This window comes from Vanellus vanellus, assembly GCF_965231255.1.
Source record: "Vanellus vanellus genome assembly, chromosome: 8".
Lineage (NCBI taxonomy): Eukaryota > Metazoa > Chordata > Aves > Charadriiformes > Charadriidae > Vanellus > Vanellus vanellus.
The window spans coordinates 7,982,671-8,006,662 of NC_138913.1; the positions used below are offsets into that span (position 1 = coordinate 7,982,671).

General features: G+C 40.4%; 1 protein-coding gene across 1 annotated transcript in view; it reads left to right on the top strand.

Annotated features, from left to right (window-relative positions):
• NAALADL2 (N-acetylated alpha-linked acidic dipeptidase like 2) overlaps positions 1-23,992 on the top strand; it is a gene marked incomplete at both ends in the record, with an annotated part of 383,945 nt that overhangs the window by 127,098 nt on the left and 232,855 nt on the right. Inside the window, one exon of the mRNA XM_082486918.1 lies at positions 23,450-23,720. Within this exon, the coding sequence (XP_082343044.1) occupies positions 23,450-23,720 (271 nt within the window). The remainder of the gene's footprint in view (positions 1-23,449; positions 23,721-23,992) is intronic.

Sequence of the window (23,992 nt, forward strand, 5' to 3'; positions counted from 1 at the left end):
ACAGGAGCTCTGCCGAGACTCCAGTACCTTTTTGAAGGCAAGAGACACCCAAGCAGAAGACATGCTAGTCGTAGCCTGTGCAGGCACTATCATATCGTGACGGTTAGAGAAACAAAACCATCGTCGTCACCATAATATACTCATCTGATCCTGACTTGCTTCAGACCGTAACACCGGTCCTGGAGGTAGTTTGGTAGTTTTTGCACTGGGGCAGGGCGATATGGGACAGTGATAGACATGACGCCTGCGCTCCAGGTACCTCCTTGAATTTATGATGTGGATGGGGATGCCTCGCAGCTCCCAGGTCACTGTTCATCTCCTGCTCCCTTATCAGGAGGATTTCCACGGCTGCTTCCTTGCAATTCCTAAACCTATTGAACGGCTCGGGTGTGTGACGCTCACCGAAGGCCTTTTTGGGGATATGGGTAGGGGGTCAGATTGTTTTGTTTTACTAATCGATTTCTGGTTTTCTCCTTACCCTTTACTTAGTACTTAAAGTATTTCTATTATGTTTGCATTCATTAAGTGAGTAGTGGTGAGACACTGTCTTGTGCTGTCCTATCAAACCTGTTAAAAAATTACACCTGTTTCTTGTAGATAAGGCGAGAAACAAATTACTCTGGGGTGCCTTTCTCTGACATTTCATTTGTCTTCCAGATTGTGCAAGGGTAGTTACCTTCCTGCCAAAATTAATTATGGACAACTCTGGAATTGCTTAATCTGTCAGAAGCAACAGGAGAAGAAAACATCCGTATTCAGTGCCAGAGGACTGGGTGAATAAGGAATAGGTGGGAGTTCTCCAGACCTAAATAGGAGTTTTCTCACTCCTATGTTCAGCTGATTTTCAGAGTTCTCGCTGAAGTTGATGTAATTTCTGCCTTCATCAAAATTGCTTGACTGTGTCTTAAATTAGTGGGGTCACACTATAGCAGATGGTTGAAGAGTTAAACTGTTTTCCCTTTTTCCTATAGTAAATTTTTTTACAGTGTTTAAAATGCTCACAAAAAAACTATACCCTCCTTGGGTTACTCTCTGTTTCAAGAAGGAAATGCCATTTAAAAGAATAAATCTTGCATCGGTGAGACATCATCTTATAATCTAAAGAATGTAACTGGTAACTATACAAATTACTGTTATATTCTCAACACAGTTTCAAATGAATGACTTTATTCCTCTTAAAACCATTACTGTAAGTCTTTTTCACCAGTAACGGTGTGTGAGGGACCACTGCTCCTTCCTTACAGTGCTATGCCAAATACTCCTTTCCGTAACTTCAAGCTATATTTATTTGTTTGGAATGAGTCAAAATCCATACGTGGGTTTGTGGCTTTCCCTGGTCTTTCCCCTGTGAATGTCGCACTGTGCCCTCCATCTGGTGGCAGGATTACAGCGGAAAAGGAAAGGATTAGGAACACGTTTACAGGAAGAAGCAAAAGCCTTTCACTGACTGTTGATTTAACAAGGTAATATCTCTGCAGTCAGAAATTAAATTGTTAGCCTGGGGTTTTTCCAGAATAAGCTTCTTGGTTTTTTTTTTTTTATAATAGTTTTCTTTATATTATAGCGAGTGGGTCTTAAACATAATCTTATTATGTCCTTTTCCTCTCGTCAGCGTAAATCGAAGTGGGGTTTGGCTTGGTGTTCACAATCGTAGAATGGTTTGGGTTGGAAGGCTCCTGAAGATCATCTAGTTCCACCCCTCCCTGCCATGGACAGGGACACCTCCCCCCAGCCCAGGTTGCTCCAAGCCCCGTCCAACCTGGCCTTGAACACCTCCAGGGATGGGGCAGCCACAGCTTCTCGGGGCAACCTGCGCCAGGGGCTCACCACCCTCAGAGTGAAAAATTTCATCCTGATACCTAATCTAAATCTCCCCTCTTCCAGTTTGAAGCCGTTCACCCTTGTCCTACCGCTACATGGAAAAAGTCCCTCTCCGGCTTTCTTGTTGGCACCCTTCAGATACTGGGAGACTGCTATAAGGTCTCCCCAGAGTCTCCTCCAGGCTGAACAACCCCAACTCTCTCAGCCTATGTTCATAGGAGAGGTGCTCCAGCCCTCTGATCATCTTCATGGCCCTCCTCTGGACTCTCTCCAACAGGTCCATGTCCTCCTTGTGCTGAGGACTCCGAAGCTGGATGCAGTACTCCAGACTGCAGTACACCAGACCCCTTTAGGTTTTCTCCATCTCTTTACAGAACCATAGATCCTATGGTGTGGCACGCAGCAGCCATCCAGCGAGCATGAGGTGGAGGGTATTTCTATTCCATTTACTGCTTTTATTTATTTTAACTGTGATCTCATGCCTGGACTAGAGGAGTGCTGCCATTCCTGGCAGCATCCAAAACCCCTGTGTGTATTGAGTATCTTCTGCTGGCTCTGCGCCTGCTGAAGCCTCTGAGTTGCCACCACGGTCCCGCAAGAGGAGGTGGCAGATCCAGGCAGCAGCAAATGACATTTCTGTCTGGGCCCTGCAGTCGTGGCCCCAAACCTGCCCTTCGTTGGCATTGCGGGGAAGGTTGGGTCATACCGCTGCACCTTGCGAAGCATCAGCTCAAAGTGTGAGACCACGGTCCCTCTCTGCGACTCTCGCTACCTTAATTTATATGGGTTTTTTTATGTCGCATAAAGCAGAATTGCCAACACCACAGAGCAAAATGATTCAACTTCTCTCTATTGTTACTTGCTCAAGCAATGAAAGTAATTATATTAAATAGAAATACTTTTTTAATTTGTTATCTGACTGATGAGTGTTCTTGGGTCATTCTGTCACATTCTCCTTTGTAATCCTAAGAGCTAAAATATTTTTTTAATAAAAGCTGAAAATCTGACATCATCACAGTATTCCAGGAGCTAAGGCTTGAGATAAATGCAAAATAGATTTGCATGGCTAGAAACTTTCTATTTGTCGCTGTAGGCGTTTCTATAGGAATTAGAGAATAAAGCTGGGGGAAAAGGCTCCACTGTGAACCACGCATGACATTTCAAGTACTATTTGCTTGTCTCAGTAATAGCAATTTTATTCTGTAAAAATCTTGCTGATAGTTTATCACATTACACTGATGTGCCTGAAATAAGAGTTGTTAATAGACAATGGTGTCTTGGCAGCTTGTTCTGTCTTGCGCTTTTGCTCCTCCGCTCCCGCTTGTGTTTATGAAATTGCTTTAAGCTGTATTCTATATGTTTGAAGCACTGACTGGACCTTTCTGGGGGGATGTGTCAAACATATGCTGGGTATTTTGAGTAATAACAGCATTAATAAAGTCAAGAAACCCCAAACCCTTCTGAATTTTTCAGTTACTACTCTTTCTGGAGTGTGCCTACGTGAAGAGACTGAAAAAATGACAATGTTAAAATTCACGTGTTGTTGATAAGTCTCCCACTCTCAAAAATAACTCATTACATATTGTCTCCTTATGGTCATATGTATGATGCCATATTTATTATGCATTCATCGGCTGACAACTGCAACCATTAATTTTAATAATGTTTCTAATGCTGTGCTTAGCAGGAATTATTTGATAATCCAAGCTGTAATAATTGGAAATACTTGCTTGGAGGTGGGTAATCAGATTATGTTCATCTATCTGTCTATTTCAGGCTTTTTAAAGCTCTTTATGTAAGTGACTTCTGTGCTTTCGGGCATATCATTTTTATGTTTTCATTATATAGGGAAGATGTATGACAATTAAGTGGTTATCTACTGAGGGAGGCTACTTGAAGAAAAGACTTTGTATGCCATTGACCCACCTGTTTTTGGAAGCTGGGCAAAATACTGGTTTGATTGCTCAGAAGAATTTTGTACAATGATGGTTCGCAAAGGTATTTTCTAGCCTAAACAGATCTCTGTTGGAATTGAGCACTTTCTAGGGGTAGTGCAAGAGAGAATTGCTGTTGTTTTTCAGCAGTAGAAGATTCTTGAAGCGTACTGCAAATAATGCTTTCCATAAGCACCGACGTTTGATAGGATTTGGTAACATGAGTGTCTTTGTCACATTGTGGATCTGATGAACATGAAGATAGTACATAGAAAGGCTTTGATTAATTTAAACTTTACCCTTTGTGTGGTACCATAACTTTATGGGCTTGAACACAGGGGCACAGCTTTGCTCTGTAATTAACCCAGCTCGGCAGAGTTCAGTGGATGTGAGGTGATCCTGTAATTTATTTTAGGAGCTTACATTAAATTTTTGACCTTGTGGGATAGTGGATATTTTTTTCATGGCTCTGAAAATGCTCCTGTAATTGTCTGGTTTCCAAAAGATACTCAGAAGCCATAAACTTAAGTACCATCAGTAGGATCGGTAGTTTCTCTGTGTGTTGGAAAATACAGGTCTTCAGTGTATTAAAAACCAAACACTCCAGGAAAAATAATCTTTGCAAATGGCAAAAACAGGTGTTGCTTTTGTTTACTTAAACTTTTTAGTTGGTAACAAAATGTCTATTTTTTTTCTCCCTTTTAATCTTCTTATGTTTTTGGCAGCTGTGACCCTGCAGAGTTAAAGGGGCATTTTGCAAAGAAAGCCAGAGAAGCAGGTGAATGTGTTTACCCAACAGGACAGCCTAGTGTGTGTTCTTCCCTCTTTAAAATGGGAATTAACAGCAGCTGAAAGCTGTTGTGGGACTTTCTCCCAGGCTTTGGTGAATGACGCTGCCCGGTGGAAGGAGCTGTGTCTCCTGGGCTTCATGCTTCATCTAGCAGGAGACAAGTTGAACTGTAGCTACAAGTGTCCAAGGGCAGAGAAAGCAGGTTGTGTTCCAAACGTCTTGTTTGCTTGCTGTCATCAGGAGTTGCATTGAACTCTTCTGGTGTTCCTACAATCAGCCTTAAATTGGAAAATAACGGCTGGGGGGTGAAGGAGTTGTGGGGCTGCTTCCAGTCCCAGGGGTTCATGCTGTGCGCGCACGTGTGCGCATACTCGCCCGTGCACACGTGTGTGCGTGGCTTACCGGTTGTGCCTGTAGGTTTATGTATATTCTATGTATCGCTCTGGCTTTTGAACGAAGAAAAAGCAATTGTTAAAATTTGCTGTAAAATCACATTTATGTAAGAGACCTGCACTTGCAAAGGAAGAAAAGTAGGTATTTTCCTCTTACAGTTAATCCAGTTTGGGGGTTTATCTTTGGCAGCATGTGGAAACCTATATATTAACGAGTTATTTTATGCATCGTTGTTCTGGAAATGTGGACAGATAGAAACGATGTGCCTTTGAATGCCTTTAACCACACTTTTTTCTGTTCATTCACCAGTGCAGATGTATCTTTGCATTGTAGAAGCAGATGTTGGTTATTGAAAGGTGCTTTAGTTGCAGGAGACAGTCCACTTCATTAAGCAGAGACCACTTGGTCTCATTTCATGTCATCTCCTGGCTACTTACTGACTTTTTAACCTGGTTGCTGGAGTCCTGCAGTTTATTTCATCTTATTAATAGCACACCTTTAAAAAGGTCGGGCCCGTTCAGCGAGAAGATTTGGATGTGGTGATTTCATTTCAGGAAACAGGAGAGCCGACGATGCCTACTGTGAGTGCTACAGAAATGCTGGAAGTGGGCTTGCGTTGGATGGTGGCTTGTGAGAAGATTATAATTATAAAGTCTTAGGGAGAGGACTTGGTGCAGAAAAATATTTTGATAGCTATTTGATGAGCTGCATTGACAAATATATGATAAGATGTAGTGTTTAAAATGAGTAAACCCACCCAGCCTATTTTGATTGAGGTGGGTTCATTGCTCCATCAATAGAGCTGAATAAACAGTAATTTTCAGATGGAGGGCAAAGGTGCGGGGAGGGCTTGGGACGATAATCCCTTTAGTGGAAATGGCTGGAGATACATGAGTTTATAGGGTGACTTTCCCGTACTGATACGGTAGCAGCGTATTGGAAGGCAGAGCATTTGGTACGTCTCTTGAGACTTAGGGCTGAGGCCTGAGCGGGCAGAAGAGGATAAACTGTTTGGGTACCAAAAGGTATGACACGGCTTGTCTTCAGAAACATGTGATGATGTTGACTTGCCAGTCTGCCATGGAAAGATTTTTCTAACCGAGGAGGAAATGGGCTTCTAAACCTCCTACTTAACTCTTTAATGAAACTCCTACATATGTGACCTAATTTTCGGTGCTCATCATTTTTAATTTAACATCTTATATGTCTAAATGTGGATCGTGGATTCAAATGTTAACCATCTTTTGAGGAAAAAAAAAAAAAAAATCTTGGCCATGGGTAATGCGATTCATTCAGTTTTTCCAATAGGTATACTAAATATATACCTGGAGAGAGTAATTTTGTTGATGATTTAACAAATGCATCCCAGCAACGTACTATAGAGTAAGCTATAAAGCTATTGTTGTCTTTGTATAAATGTGTCATTAAACCGCATACCCTAATATAGTGGCCAAGGTGAAAAGCTGCTAAGATAACGCAGAACAAGATTATTCTCATTTCCCATTTATCAACTCTGTAAATGTGCACATCTGCCACTGGATAACGGAGTTGCACAAAATCTTCTCGTAATGATTTTTTTTTTCCCACAAAAAACTTAAATAAGCTGCTCCTTTGTTCCTCTAAAAGAGAGGTAGCATATTAGTCATGAAGAGTATGAGTAATATTGTTAAATAAAATTTAGAACATAATTATCAAGGGGGAAAAAGATTTCACCATTTTTTATAAGAATTTATGCATTTTGCTGGCCTAGAGAGCAGACTTGTGGGCCCAGGCTGCCAAGTCATCTCGGGTGATATCACTTTTATCTAAAATTTTAAAACCTGCCTACAAGGCGGCAAAACACTTCCGGCAGCAAGGCTATTCCTCTCCCCACTCAACATCTGGATATTGTGAGTAAATTATTTTTATAAGCCCATGCTTATGGAATATTTCCTCTTGCGATGTGTAGGATGAAGGGCGGGGAGATGTATGTGGTCCAGCTCCTCTGTCAAGTTGAATTCTTTCTTTCTTTCTCCACTCAAGGTGTAGCTGCCGCATCAGTCATTTATTTGGTCCCAAGGCTCAAGTACATTATATTATTTGTTTGCTGATCTTACCAGCTTAGTACATAGAGTAACATGTTAATGTGGAATAGTGGGCTGGAGTTGGCAAAGGGGCGTTTTAGGGGTGAAATGTGATAAAGGAAGAGAGCAGATGTGAAGCCATCAGAGACTGACATTAGCAAAGGACAGTTTGTAGCGGGAAGAGGAGGACAGTGAGGACAGGTGAGAGAGAAACGCCCAACAAAGAATGGTAAAAGTATGTCACCCCCCAAAGGAATCCAAAAACAAAGCAAATCACGAAACCTCAGAAAGAAGAGGGAAATATGGGCAGGATTTGACAGTTTTGACAGTATAAAGTTCACTGAGAAAGATAAAGCAGCAGAGTTTTCTCTTTAAAATAACCATTTTTAAGCACTTGATCTTCACAGTGACTGGCAGATATTGGGTGACTGTAGCCTTTTTGTGCTCTCTCTGTGTATCCCAAGACTCTGCATTTATATAGCATCACTGTCATTAGCTTAAGGAAATTTGCGGTTTGAAACAGTATATAGAATAGATGCTCCCACATGCAATTCAAAAGAGAGGCTTAAGTCTCTTTACTTTCCTAAATCCTGTAGGCACTTTGGAAGATATTGCTTACATAAATATCACAGCTATTATTGTGTTTTGTTGACAAAACTATTAACTTCACTGAAAATATGCTTAGCATCTTCCCTTGTGTTCTGTGTTACAATGACTTCAGATAAAGTGAATTTCTAGGCTTAACCACATGTGATATTTATTTTAATTGGCGATCAGATTGAATAAAATCCACAATTTGTTTCACTCAATATTGCATGCATTTCCAGATCATTATTTTCTTCAGTAGCAAAGCTCTCAGTAATGTGGTTTTCCTACTCCTTTTTGCCTTCTATCGTACCCCGAATTGCTCAGGTCTCATAGTAATTGTTGCTTGTACTTCAAGTGAGGGGTTTTTATTAAAAGTGACTTCATTAAGCACCTAAGCAAAATTCAGAAGTCAATAAATGCTATCCTAGTTTTCTTTGTTTCTGCCCTGGAAGAAATTGAAGGAGTTGATCTAAACTAAGGTGTATATATTTTTGTTTAAAAGGAACTTTTTGGGGGGTAGTTTTAATTGGGGTTGGGGGGAGCTTGCAGTTTGCTCTGGGGTGACGTGTTACTGCTTTGTGGCAGTGGAGTTACGGAAACTGCTCGTGGGCATGCTTTCAGCCAGCAGAAAAGACAGAGAATTAAAAGCCTGCAATGATTTTATAGTAAACAGAACAATTACTTTAAAATAACGTCTACATATGGATTTGCACTTGGATAATTTAAATCAGTTTATTAAAATAAATGCGTGCAAAATTTGTAACTTGCCATTGCAACGTGTTGCTTTGAGGAATAAACGCACGCGAATTGTGAGTCTGTTGCTGTTGTGTTTTTCTCTCTTTTGCAGAATTCTGTGTGTGGTGAAAGCGTCAGTGAGTGCGCAGCAATATGGGCCGTTAATCGGAACCAGTTGGGGTGGGTGGAGGAAGAAGTTGCAGAATGGGCACGGTACACATGAGACTGCAGTGAAACTCTTACTGTGTTCCCATATTTACTGAGTAAGGTAGATTTGTTCTCTGAAGATTTCCCGTAAAACTAAATTTCATTTGTCTTTACTTTCCTAAAAACGTAGACTTTACATATACCTGTGGTTTAGTGGCTATTGCTTCAGGTATAGTTACAATTGTCAATTTTTACTTTTTTGTCTGTTTATACGTTTTTGGCTGTAGCTACACTGCTAAAGCTGTGATTTTACTTTTCCCTTCTTCCCTGGTTAAAAAATCTGGAGCTGCTCTGTATGGTTCAGCTTGATTAAATATATTTAGACTTCCAACCCCTTATTAGTTTTTTTGCGTTTCCGTATTTATCCTTTTTATGTGTCAGTGAATGTGTCATATGTGTTAATGTCACAGATTTTTAAGAAACTTGAGATGAAATGTTGTGTCTGCATAATCCACGTAGGTAGTTTGTTACTAAGAATACGAGTATTCGTGTCATGTTAACGACAAATAGACCATCTGCCTCCCAGGGTTCCTCCAGCTAGTAGATCGTTTAATAGATGACTTTGTCTTCGTGGTAGATGTAAGAAGCAGTGCAGGATGACCACGGCAATATTTTTATTTTCTGCAGTGTAGGTAACACGACCGTGTTCTGTACCTGCATACCCAATGAAAACCTTCTCCGCTGCTGAATTTATGAATCCTGTGTCCTCCTGTCTGTCTGTAGCTTCCTTAGCGCCGCATTAAGAGCAAGCTCAGACTCAGAATCATAATATCTTTGCAGGAAGAGAGAGAAGAAAATGTATCGAAATTTACCAATGATATGTAATGATTCTGCTTTGGGTTTTTTTTTTGCCCCCCCTTTTTTTTTTTTCTTCCCAAAGATTTAATTGATACTGTAGGTTTGGAATAGAGCACTTTCCTCGTTACTGCCTAGCAACAGCCACCCCCCTCTGGCCTTCAGGTTGAAACATCGCTGTACTACAATAGCCCGTTTGTACTTGCAGTAAGCAATTCAGGTGATTGCACATTAAAGTATGTTGAATACTAGGGGGCATTTTTCAGCCTTGGTTCTGATTCCTGAACATCTGCATATTGCTGTTGTTTTTGTCTTTTATTTCTGCTTTATTCGCTTAACAATGGGCTTTGAAATTTTAGTTAGATCGTAAGAGAGACTGAAAATGAATTAGACCGTTTAAGCGTTACTCCGTGAAGCTGCCACCCACTGTTCCTGGGACACTTTATGTGGTTTATTTTGTTTTCAGATAAAAGAAGGGCCAGAAGTCCAAGGGAAGTCTAGAACAGGCAAGAAAATATGAGTAAATAGATTGTTTTAGGGGGAGCAAGTTACACTTTTGGGCTTGCAAGGTGAAAGGAGGGAATGCTGTATACCAAAAAGCGTAAAAGGAGAAGGTGGAGGAGGAGTGGGTAAAGTGCCTTTCCTGGGACTTCTCTAGAAGACTCTGCACTGTGACACCTACATTTTGCCCTGTGTGCGTAGGTGTTGTGACGTGCCCCTTGGGGATGCACTGTACTGGAGATGTTTGGACTGTATGGAGCAACTGGTTTGGATTTTGTGGCACAGAGAGTGCTGAGAGGAGATGAAGTGGGTAGATCGGCCTTAAAAGTGACAGAAGGAAGGACTTTTTGGTATGGACCTGAAGTGGCCTGTGCAGGTGCTTGCAACAGAGAGAGTGACTGCAGATTTGCTGGACTGAGAGCAAACTGACGGATTCTCATTGCAGAGCGATGACTTTGGAAGCCAAATCTCAAAGCAGCTCCAGACTTGGGATTGGTAGAGGCTTAGAAGTGGGCAATCAAATACTTTGAGTTTTGCCTACTTGAAAAAGTTTATTGCTCTACACTAAATCCTTGTAAAAGTTGACTTTTTCAGTCAGAGCCCACTCGATGTTTTGGGAGGACTCAATTCCATGAGAATACGCAGCTCTGGCCAGGCCAGGTAGCTGTCTGCACAGGCTGGTGTATGAGGGGGTCTCGTGTGAGGCAGACTGCGCAACAACCCGGCAAGTCTGGGGCTTAAGCTTAGTTATCCATGTGGGAGCTGTTTGGGGTTTTTTGGGGGAGGTGGGGGAATCCCACCTGGATTTTCAGGACTTTGAAAATCTGATGTATTTTATACTGTACGTAAAGATGTGCTGAGGACCATTCCTTCTCACAGCAAATGAGCGATGAGGCCTCTGTGAGGTCAGCAGAGCTAAAGGACTCGGTGAACTTACTGGGGAGGTGCAGAGGTGAAATCAAAATAAAGGACAGCTGAGGAATAATAATTGACTTACGGAGGCAAATGATAATTGGATACTAATCATTCATCTTCAGTGCAAGTGGCACATTCGCAGTGTCTGTTTGTTGGAGCTCAGTTTCAGGAGGAGTGGGGACACGCTGGAAGAGGGCCAGTAGAGATCAAGGAGGGCAGTCGGAGATTTCAGGAGGAGGAGCTCTGAGGAAACGGATGAAAAGACTTGAGGATGTTTGGCTTAAGACAAGATCAGATGAGGGAAGGCCATAAGAGCAATCCTTAAGTATGTAAAAAAAACAAAACAAAAACACCAAAAAAAACCCAAACAACTGCAAAGAGGAAAAGATTAGTCTCTTCTCAACATCAGTGGTGGAAAGGGGAAAATAAAGTGTGCTCAAATGCAGCAGTATGGAGGGTGATTATTTAGGATGGACAAGGAGTTTCTATATTTGGAACAGGGCAGGAAAGCATCTGCCTGGAGTGGCAGTCGGGTGAGCTGAGCCTGCCTTGAACCAAATGATCTCCTGTGGTCTCTTCCCCAGCCCCTCTTTACAGGATTCTATGTCTCCTCCTTTGGAGAGAGCTTTTTGTATATCCACAAGCAATTTGATTTGCGGTACAGCATAAATAACTTCAGGACGCTGTTCTGGTTATCAGTGTTGATTTCCTCAGTTGTATATTAGAGCTGAAGGATCAGTTCAAAGATGTCAGTGTTTTCAGATAAAAAACAAATTCAGCCGAAATGCAGTTCAGCTGGTGAGATGGAGATGATCTGAACTAAGCCATGTGATCTGACATTCATGATAACATTTTCCTTGTGTAAATATGTAGAAACGATATTGTATCCTTTCTCTCTTTTTTTTTTTTAATCTGCAGTTTTCATTTTAAGTGATACATCTGACTGAACTTTTAAATATTTTCATAAAACATCCCAGCTGACGTATCAGCTAGAAATCTCTCCAGTTCCATTAGAATGGTGCTGGTAAGTTAGCATATACCGGTAAGAAAATGAGGCTGGGAATGGAAAGGTTACATGGCATTGTCTTGTGCTTGTCTTAGCCTTTCCTGTATATAGGGTTAACTTCTTGAGATTCATGAGAAAAAATGAAGGTTTTACCTTCTTTTTAATTTTAAAAAGTAAACGTTTATTTGGGGATTTATCTAATTCCAAATAATCCTAAATCTTCAAATAATAGGTAGCTTTTCTAAGCATTGCTAAGTGTTTCTAGGATTTCGGGCTAGCATGCCCTCTTAATTCCTCATTGTCCTTTGGGAACTGGGTTATTATTCAAAAGTTAAATCATACAGTTCAAATAAAGATGTCCATGCTGTCAGAATTACACCTGGCATTCAATCTAATTTCTTTTCAGTTCACAGTGTAACCTAATGATTGGCAATTGAAAGGAATAAAATACTGCCAGTTGGGCAGTACTGAGATATTTTTTTTTGATCAGCAGACTTTCTATATAAAAAGCCAAGGTTTCAAGGTTTTTTTGATCAATTGGTTTTTCAATATAGAAAAGTGTTAGTGAAACATCCACTGCCATTCACATACATACAGAAATGGTCTCTTGCTGTAAGTAAACGTAATTGTCTCTGACAGTAAAAGGTACCACTTGGACTTGATTATGCAGCTGGTCACATTTTATTGAGACACTGACATATTCCCTGTGGTCTGGGAAGAAAAGAAGATTCTGTGATTGTGAAGTTTTGCTGGGTCGGTGCTCTGCCTGTGAATGCAGGGTTATATGCAAACACTTTCAATGTGGGGGATTGGTTTTTGTTCCTGTCCTCCTCCAGCTGCAGCATGCATCGCCCTTGGCATCATAACCTGTTGGAAACTGCAGGGCACAGTTGTTCGGGGCTTGAGACCTGGTTCTTTTCTTGCATTAGGAGAAAATAGCGGTGAATCGCTTTATTAAATAATTACACCTATAAACTTGGAAGACAATTATATTCCCTTTACTGTATTTAAAACAGAGGCTAAGATATTCTTGTATGTCCAAAATAAGAGTTCAGTTTAAGTCATACGGAGCGCTGTTATATCTTCAGACATAGTATAAGTTTATTTAAAATGCTGGAATTGTGCAAAGGTACAGATTCGCATGCAATCCTGTATACCATAGAGGAAAACCTGTCTCTTGCAAATGAAACTTAGCAACTATGAAAGTTAATAAGAAAAAAATAGTGCTGGTGATCTTATTGATTTGGAAAGAAAACAGCATCATATTGAGAGATCCTCTTGCAAACAAGAAATTGTTTAATAATACAAAAAGAGGCTTCTTGGGTAGATATATCCATTCTGTATATATTTTGAAAGAACTTTATTTAAAGACAGTTCATCTGCTGAAAACAGTTTACTGTATTAAAACCAAGAAACGAATGAAGGAGTAGATCAGTCCTGTTTGGGGTATGTATTTGAAGACTGAGAGCTCGGTGTTAGGACAAAGCAAGGTTTGCTTGCTTACCTAAAAGGAGAGCTTTTCATCTAAACCCTCTTGTAATCAAAAGGAACCAATGAATCATGGCAATGACTTCTTTCTTGCTGTAGTATACAATGTTAAGGGTATCTTCTCTCTCCTATCCATCTGGAATTAACAGTCTTTGGGATTTTGAAGAATTGCCCATTTGTGTGTCTGGAGCTGTCATTCTCAGTATTAAGGTTTCTTTGGTTCATTATCTATTCTGAAAATGGATAGTGAGTACCATCCTTTTTTTTAATGTGTCTTCAGAATGATGGGGGAGAAATGCCAAATGACATTCTCATCTATCTCTACACTGGATAATTAAGCAAGGTGTACGTCATGGAAAAGAGAGTGCTTTAATAAAAAAAGAAAAGGATGATTTTCCATAAAGTGTAGGATGCTTTGATAACTGAAACCCACGAGTGTGAATCAGGCAACCTGGTTTCCGTTCGTTGCCTCCTGTCTGCCCTTGAGTGATTTGCTTATAATAAACATTTTCAGGAACTTGCACAGTTTCGTGGTTTTCATTTCTTGGGCATCTGGTTTAATATCAAATCAACTGCCTTTCAGATTTTGCCTGCATGATTGTAAGTGATCAAATAGCTGTAATTTAACAAGTTATTGCATGATAGCAGAACTTAACCTGATTACACATGCTCATAGTCCATTGCAAATTAACACGTTTAAACAACCTTCACTTTGGCCAATGCATTTTACTGTACTTTTGTGCTCTGCTGATAAGCCAATTCATTCATAAAGTACTGCGGTGATGTTGGTCTTTTGCCATCTGTTTTCCATACTGCAAATAAAAATTGTATTAAGAAGGTCTTTGTTTTTGAAAATGTATTCAAAACAGTTTCTATCAAATTTACAACCCAGGTAACATATTTTGCATATGTTCAAAGTCTTTTTGGCTGTTTTGCAAAGGATTTGAATTAACTAAACTCTTCAGTTCTTTGCCCAGCAATTTCTGGATTCAAACGCTAGTGCACATACGCAACATTTCTTGGACCTTAGATGAGGGCTTTTTATGACTGGCACTTGCAGATGCTGCTGATTCATGAAATACTGAGATTATTTGCTATATTGCTTTAGAAGACCATACACAGAAGAATGAAACAACCACCTTCCTTGTACTGGGATGCAAATGCATACCTACAGTTGCTGCTGAAATTGTGACTTAAATGATCGAGAATTACTGAAAATCAGAGTAAAAGGATTCAGAACAGACAGAAACTCACATAATCTCTACATGGAGAACATGTACTGAACTTTTTTGAACGTAATGTATTTGCAGATGGCTTGCTGGTTGACAGATACGTACCTTTCAGAGCTGGGATGCCTTGGGTTCATCGGCGTGATTTATACAGATGTCAGTTGATTTGTTGGTGGATCTGGCCACAAGCTCTGTGTTGTGACAGAGTTTAATTCATTAGATGAACGCATAAGTCATATGACTGCTTCAGTTACTGCACTTATATTCTTCAATAACAGTGTTCAACAATTTTCCTTCTGTTGTGGTTTAGGCCAAAATCCACTACGGGGACCTGGGGGACCCCAGATGGGACCAACAGATGCTCCCCTCTACCCCTCTTCAAAGAGAGAGGCAGAGGAGGAAAAAGAGACTTAGGAGTTTAGAAGGAACTAAACTACTTTAATGAAATATTAATAATAAAATTAAAAGAAATAATGAAAAATATACAAAACCGTATCAAGCTCCTGAGATGACAATCACGTCACCGGCTGGCACTGGGGCAGTCCCAGGCTCGACTAAGTGACGGACGGGAACTGGATTCCGGATCTGCATTCAGGATCGGGATCACAGGCAGATGAACAGAGTCCTCCTCAGACATCGGCCATTGAAGGAAGAGAGAGTGACCCTTTGATCCCTCAGCTTTTATACCGAGCATGAGGCAGATGGGATGGAATACCCCGTTGGTCAGTTTTGGGTCACCTGTCCTGTCCGCTCCTCCCCGCAGGTGGGACCCCACTAATGCTTTTCCGCTTCCGACCGCTCAACGGGGCAAATAACAAAGTTGTTTGGCCGTGGGGGTTATAGCAATAAGTATAAGCAGAGCCTCTCTGCATCCCATGCCCGGGCATCAGCTATAGCCATCGGTCTGATCACTCTGAGAGAGTGAACGTTGTCTGCACAATATGCAGTTCATTTCAGTAGTCAGAAGAGGCCCAGCTAAGAAGCGAAGTTACTGAACAAAATTGGTTCTGTTTTACCTCAAACCAGGACACCTTCTCTGTCAGTAATAAGATGTAATCAGTAGTTTACTATTAAAAGACCATTAAAATATGATGGGCTCTTGAACTCTGAAGACATAGAGCATACTGTTATATTAATACTATTTTAAAAAACTGTTATGTTGTTTATGTATTTGATACTAGAATAGGCAAGATATCGGGTTTTACCATGGGTGTTTGTTTCCACAATAAAAGATTATGTAACTGGAAGAATTGTTTATTAAACAAATAGATCTGAAAGAGCCTTTTTCAGTTTAGAATGGCATGTTATTGCTGAAAAGTAAGGTGAATGCTCTCTAAGAAGTCACAGCTATTCAGAGCTGTAGGTTTTTTGTTTGTTTTTTTTTTTTTTTCTTCAAAAATCTTCTAAGCCTGAAATAGACTAGAAGAGTAGTTGAGGAATTTTGTGTATGCTTTCACTGGTTTTACCCTCTTGTGGTCAATTGTTTGATAGACCCTTGTTGGAACTCATATTGGCATTCTGATGTTCTGAAGCATTTGGAAGGTTTGGATACTGGCTAGATGTCAGCATAACTGACATCCAGATCTCTTAGAAAGCTTTGGAAAGCTCACCTATGGCCAGTTTATGACTTTGCAATGTTTACTGTAGAGGAACGATGAATTGCTTGTTTTCAAATAATCTGTGGAATCACAGTAAGAGAATCAGTCATTTCAATGCCTTCCACCATCTGCCTTGAATGCGAGCTTGGCTTGTATCCTGATGATGGCAAGTAAGATTTGAACTGTCCCCATTTAAAAAATATAAAAGGTGTTTGACTGTCTGATGTGGGGGGTAGTAGCAAGACGCTTGGTAGTCCTGTAGTGGAAAAAAAAAAAAACATAATGTGCAAAATAGCAAAGCTTGGAAGCCAGCAAGGGCTGAGATCTGAGGGTATTCTTCAACCTCATGACAAAGAACTACTCAGGAAAATGAGAGGTTTGGCCTGAAGCTGTTGTGCACGTAATTATACTATGATAGGAGAGGGTACGTATGGTCAGGTACCCCTGCAAAAGTCTAATATACCGGTGGACCTAAACAAAAAAGCTATTAAGTTTTGTTTAAAAGTACTTTTGTGCCTGCTCATGGTATAATTTTCTAAATAGACGACTCAAATCCCTTTTTTATCGAAGGTATCCAAAAGCCATAGTGCATGTAATGTTTTGGTTTTTTTTTAAAAAAAAAGTTCAGAAGCATTTTTCTGCTGCAGTACTGCACAACCAGGTCTGGAGCCGGTGTTCTGTTATCTGTCATTCTGTATTTTTTTTATGGTTTAATGAATTACATTTGTTTTGTGTCTGTGAAAAGTAAAAGCTGTCATAAATCATACTCCTTTATGCTAATGGCATTATATCTGTGTTGTCGGCACCCTGTAGCATTTGTAGAGATACGCAGGTGCAGATCTGTAAATGCTCCCTTTGATAGCAAAAGCACTACATTGTTACCCGAGAACGTACAGGGTTTTGGCTTTCCCGTCATTAGGATAGACCGTGCATTCATCACTGCGTTCTGATGATAAATTTTTCTGTCGAGCGGAACTGGATGAAAGCGCAGGGCTGACAGACGGCCCTGCCACCCGTGAGAGGTCCGTCTCCAATGGAGAGGCTGCTGCGGGTGATGAGACTGGCTGGCCAAAAACCAGGCAAACAGAAGAAGCAGCGTCATGTCACATAGTGGCTGACCCATATCTTTGACCCGTAACATCATCCAAATGTTACGTTTAACCAAAGCTTTCCGTTGTTTTCATGCTGTAGGCCAGTACTACCTTGTTTGTGACTTAGGAAGCATATCTGAATAGCCTTACCTGCTATTTTTGGTCATTACTATGGTCATCGTGTGACAGGAATGAACACAGTACCAGATTTCTTGTGACCCGTGACTGCCACAAAATTAATATCAGTGCTAAATATATGCCTAGAATATCCACAAGGTATAGAGAGTGATGGCAGATGTGACGAAGGACATGGCCATGGATCTGCGTTCTGGAGCAGTTGCTGGAGGCCTCGCAAGGTAACCTGAAAAGCCTTAAGTGGTTCTGGATCCTGTCCTGCACTAAGCTGCATGTAGTCAACAGTTCACACCGTGAGAATGTTTCTCTTACGTGTTCTAACCTCCTGATAAATATCCTCTCTTGGACTTGGATATTTTTTTGTCTTTCTTTTGGAAGCAGCAGCCTTGTGGCAAGTCAATTCAGACCACGGGAAATCCGATCGGGCAGGCTGGAGACCGGCCAGTTGAGCACCCTAATTAACAGGAACGTGTAATTAACATTGAAGCAGATGTGACTTGGGCAGGTGGTATTTCCTGAACTCGTTTAGTTTGTCTGTGTGCGCGCAAATAAATACCGTGTCTGCAACTGCGAAAGATACTTGTGCGTATGCTGAGCAGTTGGTGTGCGCGAGTGCTGTGCGCTCCCCCAGCACTGCTGAAACTGCCACGTCTCGGCTCTTAATGGACTGAGACGAGTTCTGAAATCCTGAACATATGTAAACATTTTTAAAACTCAGCCTGGACAAAGTTTGTGGGTAGGAAAAAAGACATATGCATGGAAGTCTATAAATGTAATAACCCCATATGATGCGTTTCTTGCGGGATTTTTGTTTATCAGCTACTGTTGGAAACGGCATATTGGGCAAGATAACACTTTGATCTGATGTAGCTTTATAAAAAAGAATGTCTGGTGAATTCATTTCAACTTTCAAAATTTGAAAACAACTACTCAGCTGAAAAATCGGCCCGTAAAACCTCCAGATTTATATTTCTTCTTAGTCCCTACCTAAAATTCCAGTAGTTGCTTTATCAACAGTTTCAGTGAACTGGAGGAAAATAAAGAGTAAAAATTTACAGTCAAAATTTGGGAATAAGGGACTCAGATAAAATTCTAACCCTGCAAAACTGGAATTCAGATATTTTTTTTTTTTTAATAGGCCATGAAGTGTAGGCCATTTCCCATTCTTATTCCAGTACAGACATTAAATCTTTAAAGAAAAAAACAAACAAACAAACAAACCACACTTGAAGTTCTTCATATTTGAGGGAAAATATCGTCTCTGTGGATTTTTAAGATTAAAGCTGTAGTATCCTACTGCAGTTTTAGATTTCTTCGGGGGGGGAGGGAGGATTAGCAGTTTAATGGGATTGTCTGGTAAGGAACTGTCATACAGTTAAATTATTCCATCTTTTCATTGTTAGAGTTACCTATTGTAATTACTCAGTGTCCTTTGAGTGGTGTTTCGCAGTGTCCCAGTCTATCACCAGCAAGGAGCAGCTGGCTTATTTGCAATACCTTGTTCTGTTCTTTAGCAAGCTGTGTCGAAAAAAGGTGCTGTTATAGCAGATGACATTCCATTAAACTGCTGCAGCTCCGTGTTCCCCATGGTTACCAATTTGAAAATGAAATTTCTGTATTTCATGTGTGTGTGTGTGCACGTGTGTTCATTTATCTTTTATAATCATCTGTTAAAGATTGGTCTTTGGAAGCTGCAGAGGCTGCAGAAAGCCTGGCTTTATTACAGCTGTAACTTTGTCTTATTTCAGCTTATTTTCCTAACTCTAGAACTTTGAACCTCCAACAGTTACGGTCTGCTGCTCTTCGCTGGTCAGGCAGTAAAATACAACTTAGACTTCTTGTTTACACAGGAAATCTAAGAACGTGTCTTCATAAACATTTTCTTGATCTTGTCCTCATATCAAAGTGGGAGAACTTTGCCTTATTCAAGTGAAGTAGGGTATGCTTTCCGAGTTTAAGTGCAATTTTACCTGTCTTTTTTTTCAGTTCGGGAACCAAGCATATTTGAGATGGAGCAAAATACTCATGAAACAAGTTTATGACCTGTTCTGATGTACATTAGTTCAATATCTGATCTATATTAGAAAGTAAAGGCAAGTAACTTGTGGAAATCTCTTTGAGAGCATCCGATAAAGGCACAGTATCATTCAGACTGTTATTGTTATATTTATTAACATTGATTCTCACTTGAAACCAAATCTTAAGTCTCCAGTGGCTCCACTTCAATAAATTATGCAGATTTACAGCAACCGAGATGTGCCCATTAACTTTGTGGTTATTCTCATTGACTGAACCTGAACAAGCAGCTGAATAAAGTATCTTTTTAATGTGAGTAAGGGAATAAAAAATTTGGCTGATGTTATTAAAAGCAGTATTGTAAATGGAATTTGGCAATCGCATCGCTATTGATTCCTACTGAGTATGCACCCGCTTGAAAAAGTGAGAAACATAATCATCCCGAGGGCCTGTTTCTTTCCACTGCTTAAATCTTACTACTATGAATCTCGGTGCCCTGGAAGTTTTAGGAAGCAAATTAATTGGCAATTTGTAGAGAAGGACTATGAAGTGCACGTGTAGTGTTGGGATTTTTCCAGGACAAAGTGCCAACCAAACCTTACACTTTTCTGAATTTGATAGGTTTTAGGAAATACTATTTTTACATTATACACTTATTATCCAACTAGTATGTAATAAAAATAATGAATTCAGTTGATCTAAGTCCATGCAGTCAGCAGAATTATATCAAAGACAAGAACAAGTCAGTGATTGCAAGAAAGCTGACAAAAACAATCTTAGTGGTGATGTTCATAAGATTTATCAAAGTATTCTAATGTGTGCTGATTTATTGTAGTATAACGTGGGGTCATAATTTGCAATTTGGTTTTAACATGCTATAAAGACGTTATGGCGTAAATAGTGAGTGTACTCATTTCTTTAACCTAATCAGATATGTCGTCACAAAAGTTTCAAAGACATGCTTATTTAATTATGAAGTAGAAAGTAACTTTACTTCTGTTATTATGGGAGCAATTTGCTTATTGTGTTGTCTTCTTTTAATGCTAATTCCTTTTATTGAAACAGAATACTTCTTGTTGCAATGTGCCATAACCTTATTGGCCTGGGATAAGTTTCTTCAATTATTTATTCTATTAATGTTTCTATCACCTGAGGGAAATGCAGATATTCTGTTAATGATTGTGTTAATCACACAACTTCCTGTATTTCTGCAGTGCCCAAGTTTATGTCATTACATTAGCAGGCACAGGAGATGAAATTGGAAACTTGTAATATATACAGATTGGATTAACTCATCTGTTTTGTGTAGACTGCTTGAAGACTTATTTTAGATAATTTGAAAAGATTAAATCTGCAAGACAGTTATTCTTCCTGACAGGATCTCTGAAGCCTTCAACATGTCTGGTGTTCTTGTAAAGATTTTGAACTTGGTACACGAATAACTTTGCTGCTGCAGTGGGGATTGGGATACAACATATTTCTTTAAACAGAGAATTTTGCGTATTTTTTAAATCCTTTGGGTGTTGGAATGATGATTTCACCCATATAATGTGGTGATGGGCATTAGACATTTGAATGTAGTATACCATTTCTGAGCCATTTCTAGGCTATAATAGGTGTTACAACTTCACTTTTTGCCTTTTTAAGGTTTTGATGTCATCTAAGCAGTAAACATTCTTTTTTAAAAGAGGTCTATTGAACCACAAGACCGTTTTCTTGGGGTGAGAAGGGATTCTTTGCCCGTGCTTTCTGTCATAAGCTTTCCTTGGTGGAGTTCTCCCTGGGATCGGTGCAGACCCCGCTGGAAGCAGTACCGGTACCTTCAGCCGGGAGCATCCTGCCTGTGGTGTCACAGCTGGGTTCTGAACATCACGGGGTTGCCTGCGAAGCGCTGGGTTTGGAGCCTCAAGTACCTGTCGCTTGCAATAATGGTTTTAAAATGGCTATGCGTTATTCAACTGTTGCTTTTGATGTGTGCAAGACAGACAGGGGAATTGTTAAGGTTTATATTTTAAAACCTAAACCTTTAGGTTTTAAGGACCCTAAAGCATCTAAATAGAATTGGCCTTTTTGTGAAAAGGAGCTTGTGAACAAAACTTTCAGGCAGTGTCATAGAATCATAGAATTGCTGAGGTTGGAAGGGACCTTTAAGATCATCAAGTCCAACCATTAACCTACCCTGACAAAAACCACTTCTAAACCATGTACCAAGTACCACATAAACCAAGTACCACATCTACCCTTTTTCTAAAAAGGCAGAGCTGTCCTACCCTCAAGCAGATCAACACGCCCACCTAGCTTAATGTCATCTGCGAACTTACTGAGGGTGCATTCGATCCCCTCATCCAGATCATTGATAAAGATATTAAAGAGAACCGGCCCCAGCGCAGAGCCCTGGGGGACACTACTTGTGACTGGACACCAACTGGATTTATCTCCATTCTCCACCACTCTCTGGGCACGGCCATCCAGCCAGTTTTTTACCCAGCGAAGAGTACACCTGTCCAGGCCATGAGCAGCCAGTTTCTCCAGGAGAATGCTGTGGGAAATGGTGTCAAAAGCTTTGCAAAAATCCAGGTAGATAACATCCACAGCTTCTCCCTCATCCACTAAGCGGGTCACCTTATCGTAGAAGGAGATCAGGTTTGACAGGCATGACCTGCCTTTCACAAACCCATGCTGACTGGGCCTGATCACCCTGTTCTCCTGCATGTGCCATGTAATGGCACTGAGGATGATCTGTTCCATGACCTTCCCAGGCACCGAGGTCAGACTGACTGGCCTGTAGTTCCCTGGATCCTCCTTCCGGCCCTTCTTGTGGATGGGTGTCACATTTGCCAACCTCCAGTCAGCTGGGACCTCCTGGGTTATCCAGGACTGCTTATAAATGATGCAAAGAGGCCTGGTGAGCACTTCCGCCAGCTCCTTCAGTACCCTTGGGTGGATCCCATCCCGCCCCATAGATTTGTGCACCTCCAGGTGCTGAAGCAGGTCCCTCACCATTTCCCTTTGGATTACAGGGGCTTCATTCTGCTCCCCATCCTTCTAGCTCAGGGGTCTGGGTATCAGTATCTCTGTGCTTGGAAGTCAATACCTCTGCAATCCTTAGTCTTGTTTCTCAGTCCTGAGCACGTCACAGACACACACACAAAACCACTAAAAAAAGAAAATTCAGCAAATTCCATAAGTTTTCTTTACTGCATTTGAATTGTGCTTTTTATTTGAAGAATAATGCTTTTTGTTTCTGCCCTGCTTTACTTGCATAAATGCTTGCCTACTGAAATAGGGAAAGCCTTCCCTACTTAGTTGTCCCTTCAGCATGTCTGTCCTCTAAAGTTATCTTTAAAATCCTCTCTACATCTCGTGTCTTTTGGCATTTGCTGGGGAGGAGGGTGGTCTTTCAGTGCTGTCACCATTTTCATCCTGTGGCCCATCTGGTGGCAGGTGTAGACCGGTGATACAAACCCGGTGATACAAGCCCAGGCCAACCCATCTGAAGTCTCAGTTGGCCCATCTGATAATTGCCAAAATAATTTCCAGGCTCATGTTGTATGCTTGCCAAGCTGTTGGCTCAAGTAATCCTTCAGCGCAGGTAGGAAATCTGAGGAAAACTCTTTGACAGCTAGCACAATATTTAGGGGAACACTTCCATTCTGTTTAGCAAATTTGCTTTACTTGATGAATTTAAGCCAAACATATAATTACAACTAATTTTCAGCATCATGCTCTCCCTGGGGTCCCTGAAATGTTACTTCTGATTTCATTCTCCATATTCAACGGTTGGTTAAATTGATGCTATATCAGAAACTTGCTCAGCACCAGAGAGATGAATTTTGAAACAATTACTGTGATAATTTCTGCAGGATTCTTTGTGTTCTAATTGGATGTTTCCTATAAATATTTTATTCTTTATTTTATTTCCCAGAAAGCAGTTGCTTTTGTCTCACAATTGGTAAGAAATTATTTGCAAAAAAAAATGAAAAGTGGTTGGTTTTTTTCCCCCCATATGTTTGATGATACGTTATGAATAAAATTATAGACTGATGCATATTAAGGTACAAGTGTCTTGGTGGTAAATAAGCTAAAACTGTCTTTGCTTGTGTGTTTTGTTTTTGTGTTTGTTTTTTTTTTTTTTTTTTCCTAGAGATTTGTTACAGTTCCCTAGAGAAGATGATGTAGACATTGCAATGAAAATTCTGGTTCAGTGGACTTCCCAAGGCCTTGAAGATGTCCGGCTGGTAAATTACTCTGTTTTGCTTGACCTGCCGGGTTCTTCTTCAAACACAGTAACTCTGAAAAACAGCGATGAATGCTTTTATCCTAGTGGACAACAGTGCAACAGAGAGACCAAAATGCTTCACAGCCAAGACCTCCTGTACTCGTACGCAGCTTACTCTGCCAAAGGAACTCTTGAGGTAATATGACCATTTGTCTCTGTCGTTTGTGGTGGAATAGAGTTAGAAAATATCAGCTTTCGTTGAACTTGGCTTGCAAAGTACACATGGTGGAATGCCCAGCCTTAAAATAAACGTATTTAGGTCAAATATGATGTAGCCAATCTCAAGTCAAACTTAAAAATTAGTCAGCCCTGAACGCTTCATATGATTTTTATTTTCTGAGTTCATGAATTGGCATCTTTTGCTTTGGTGTACAAATACGAAAGCTGTGTCTAGAGCTGTATTTTATC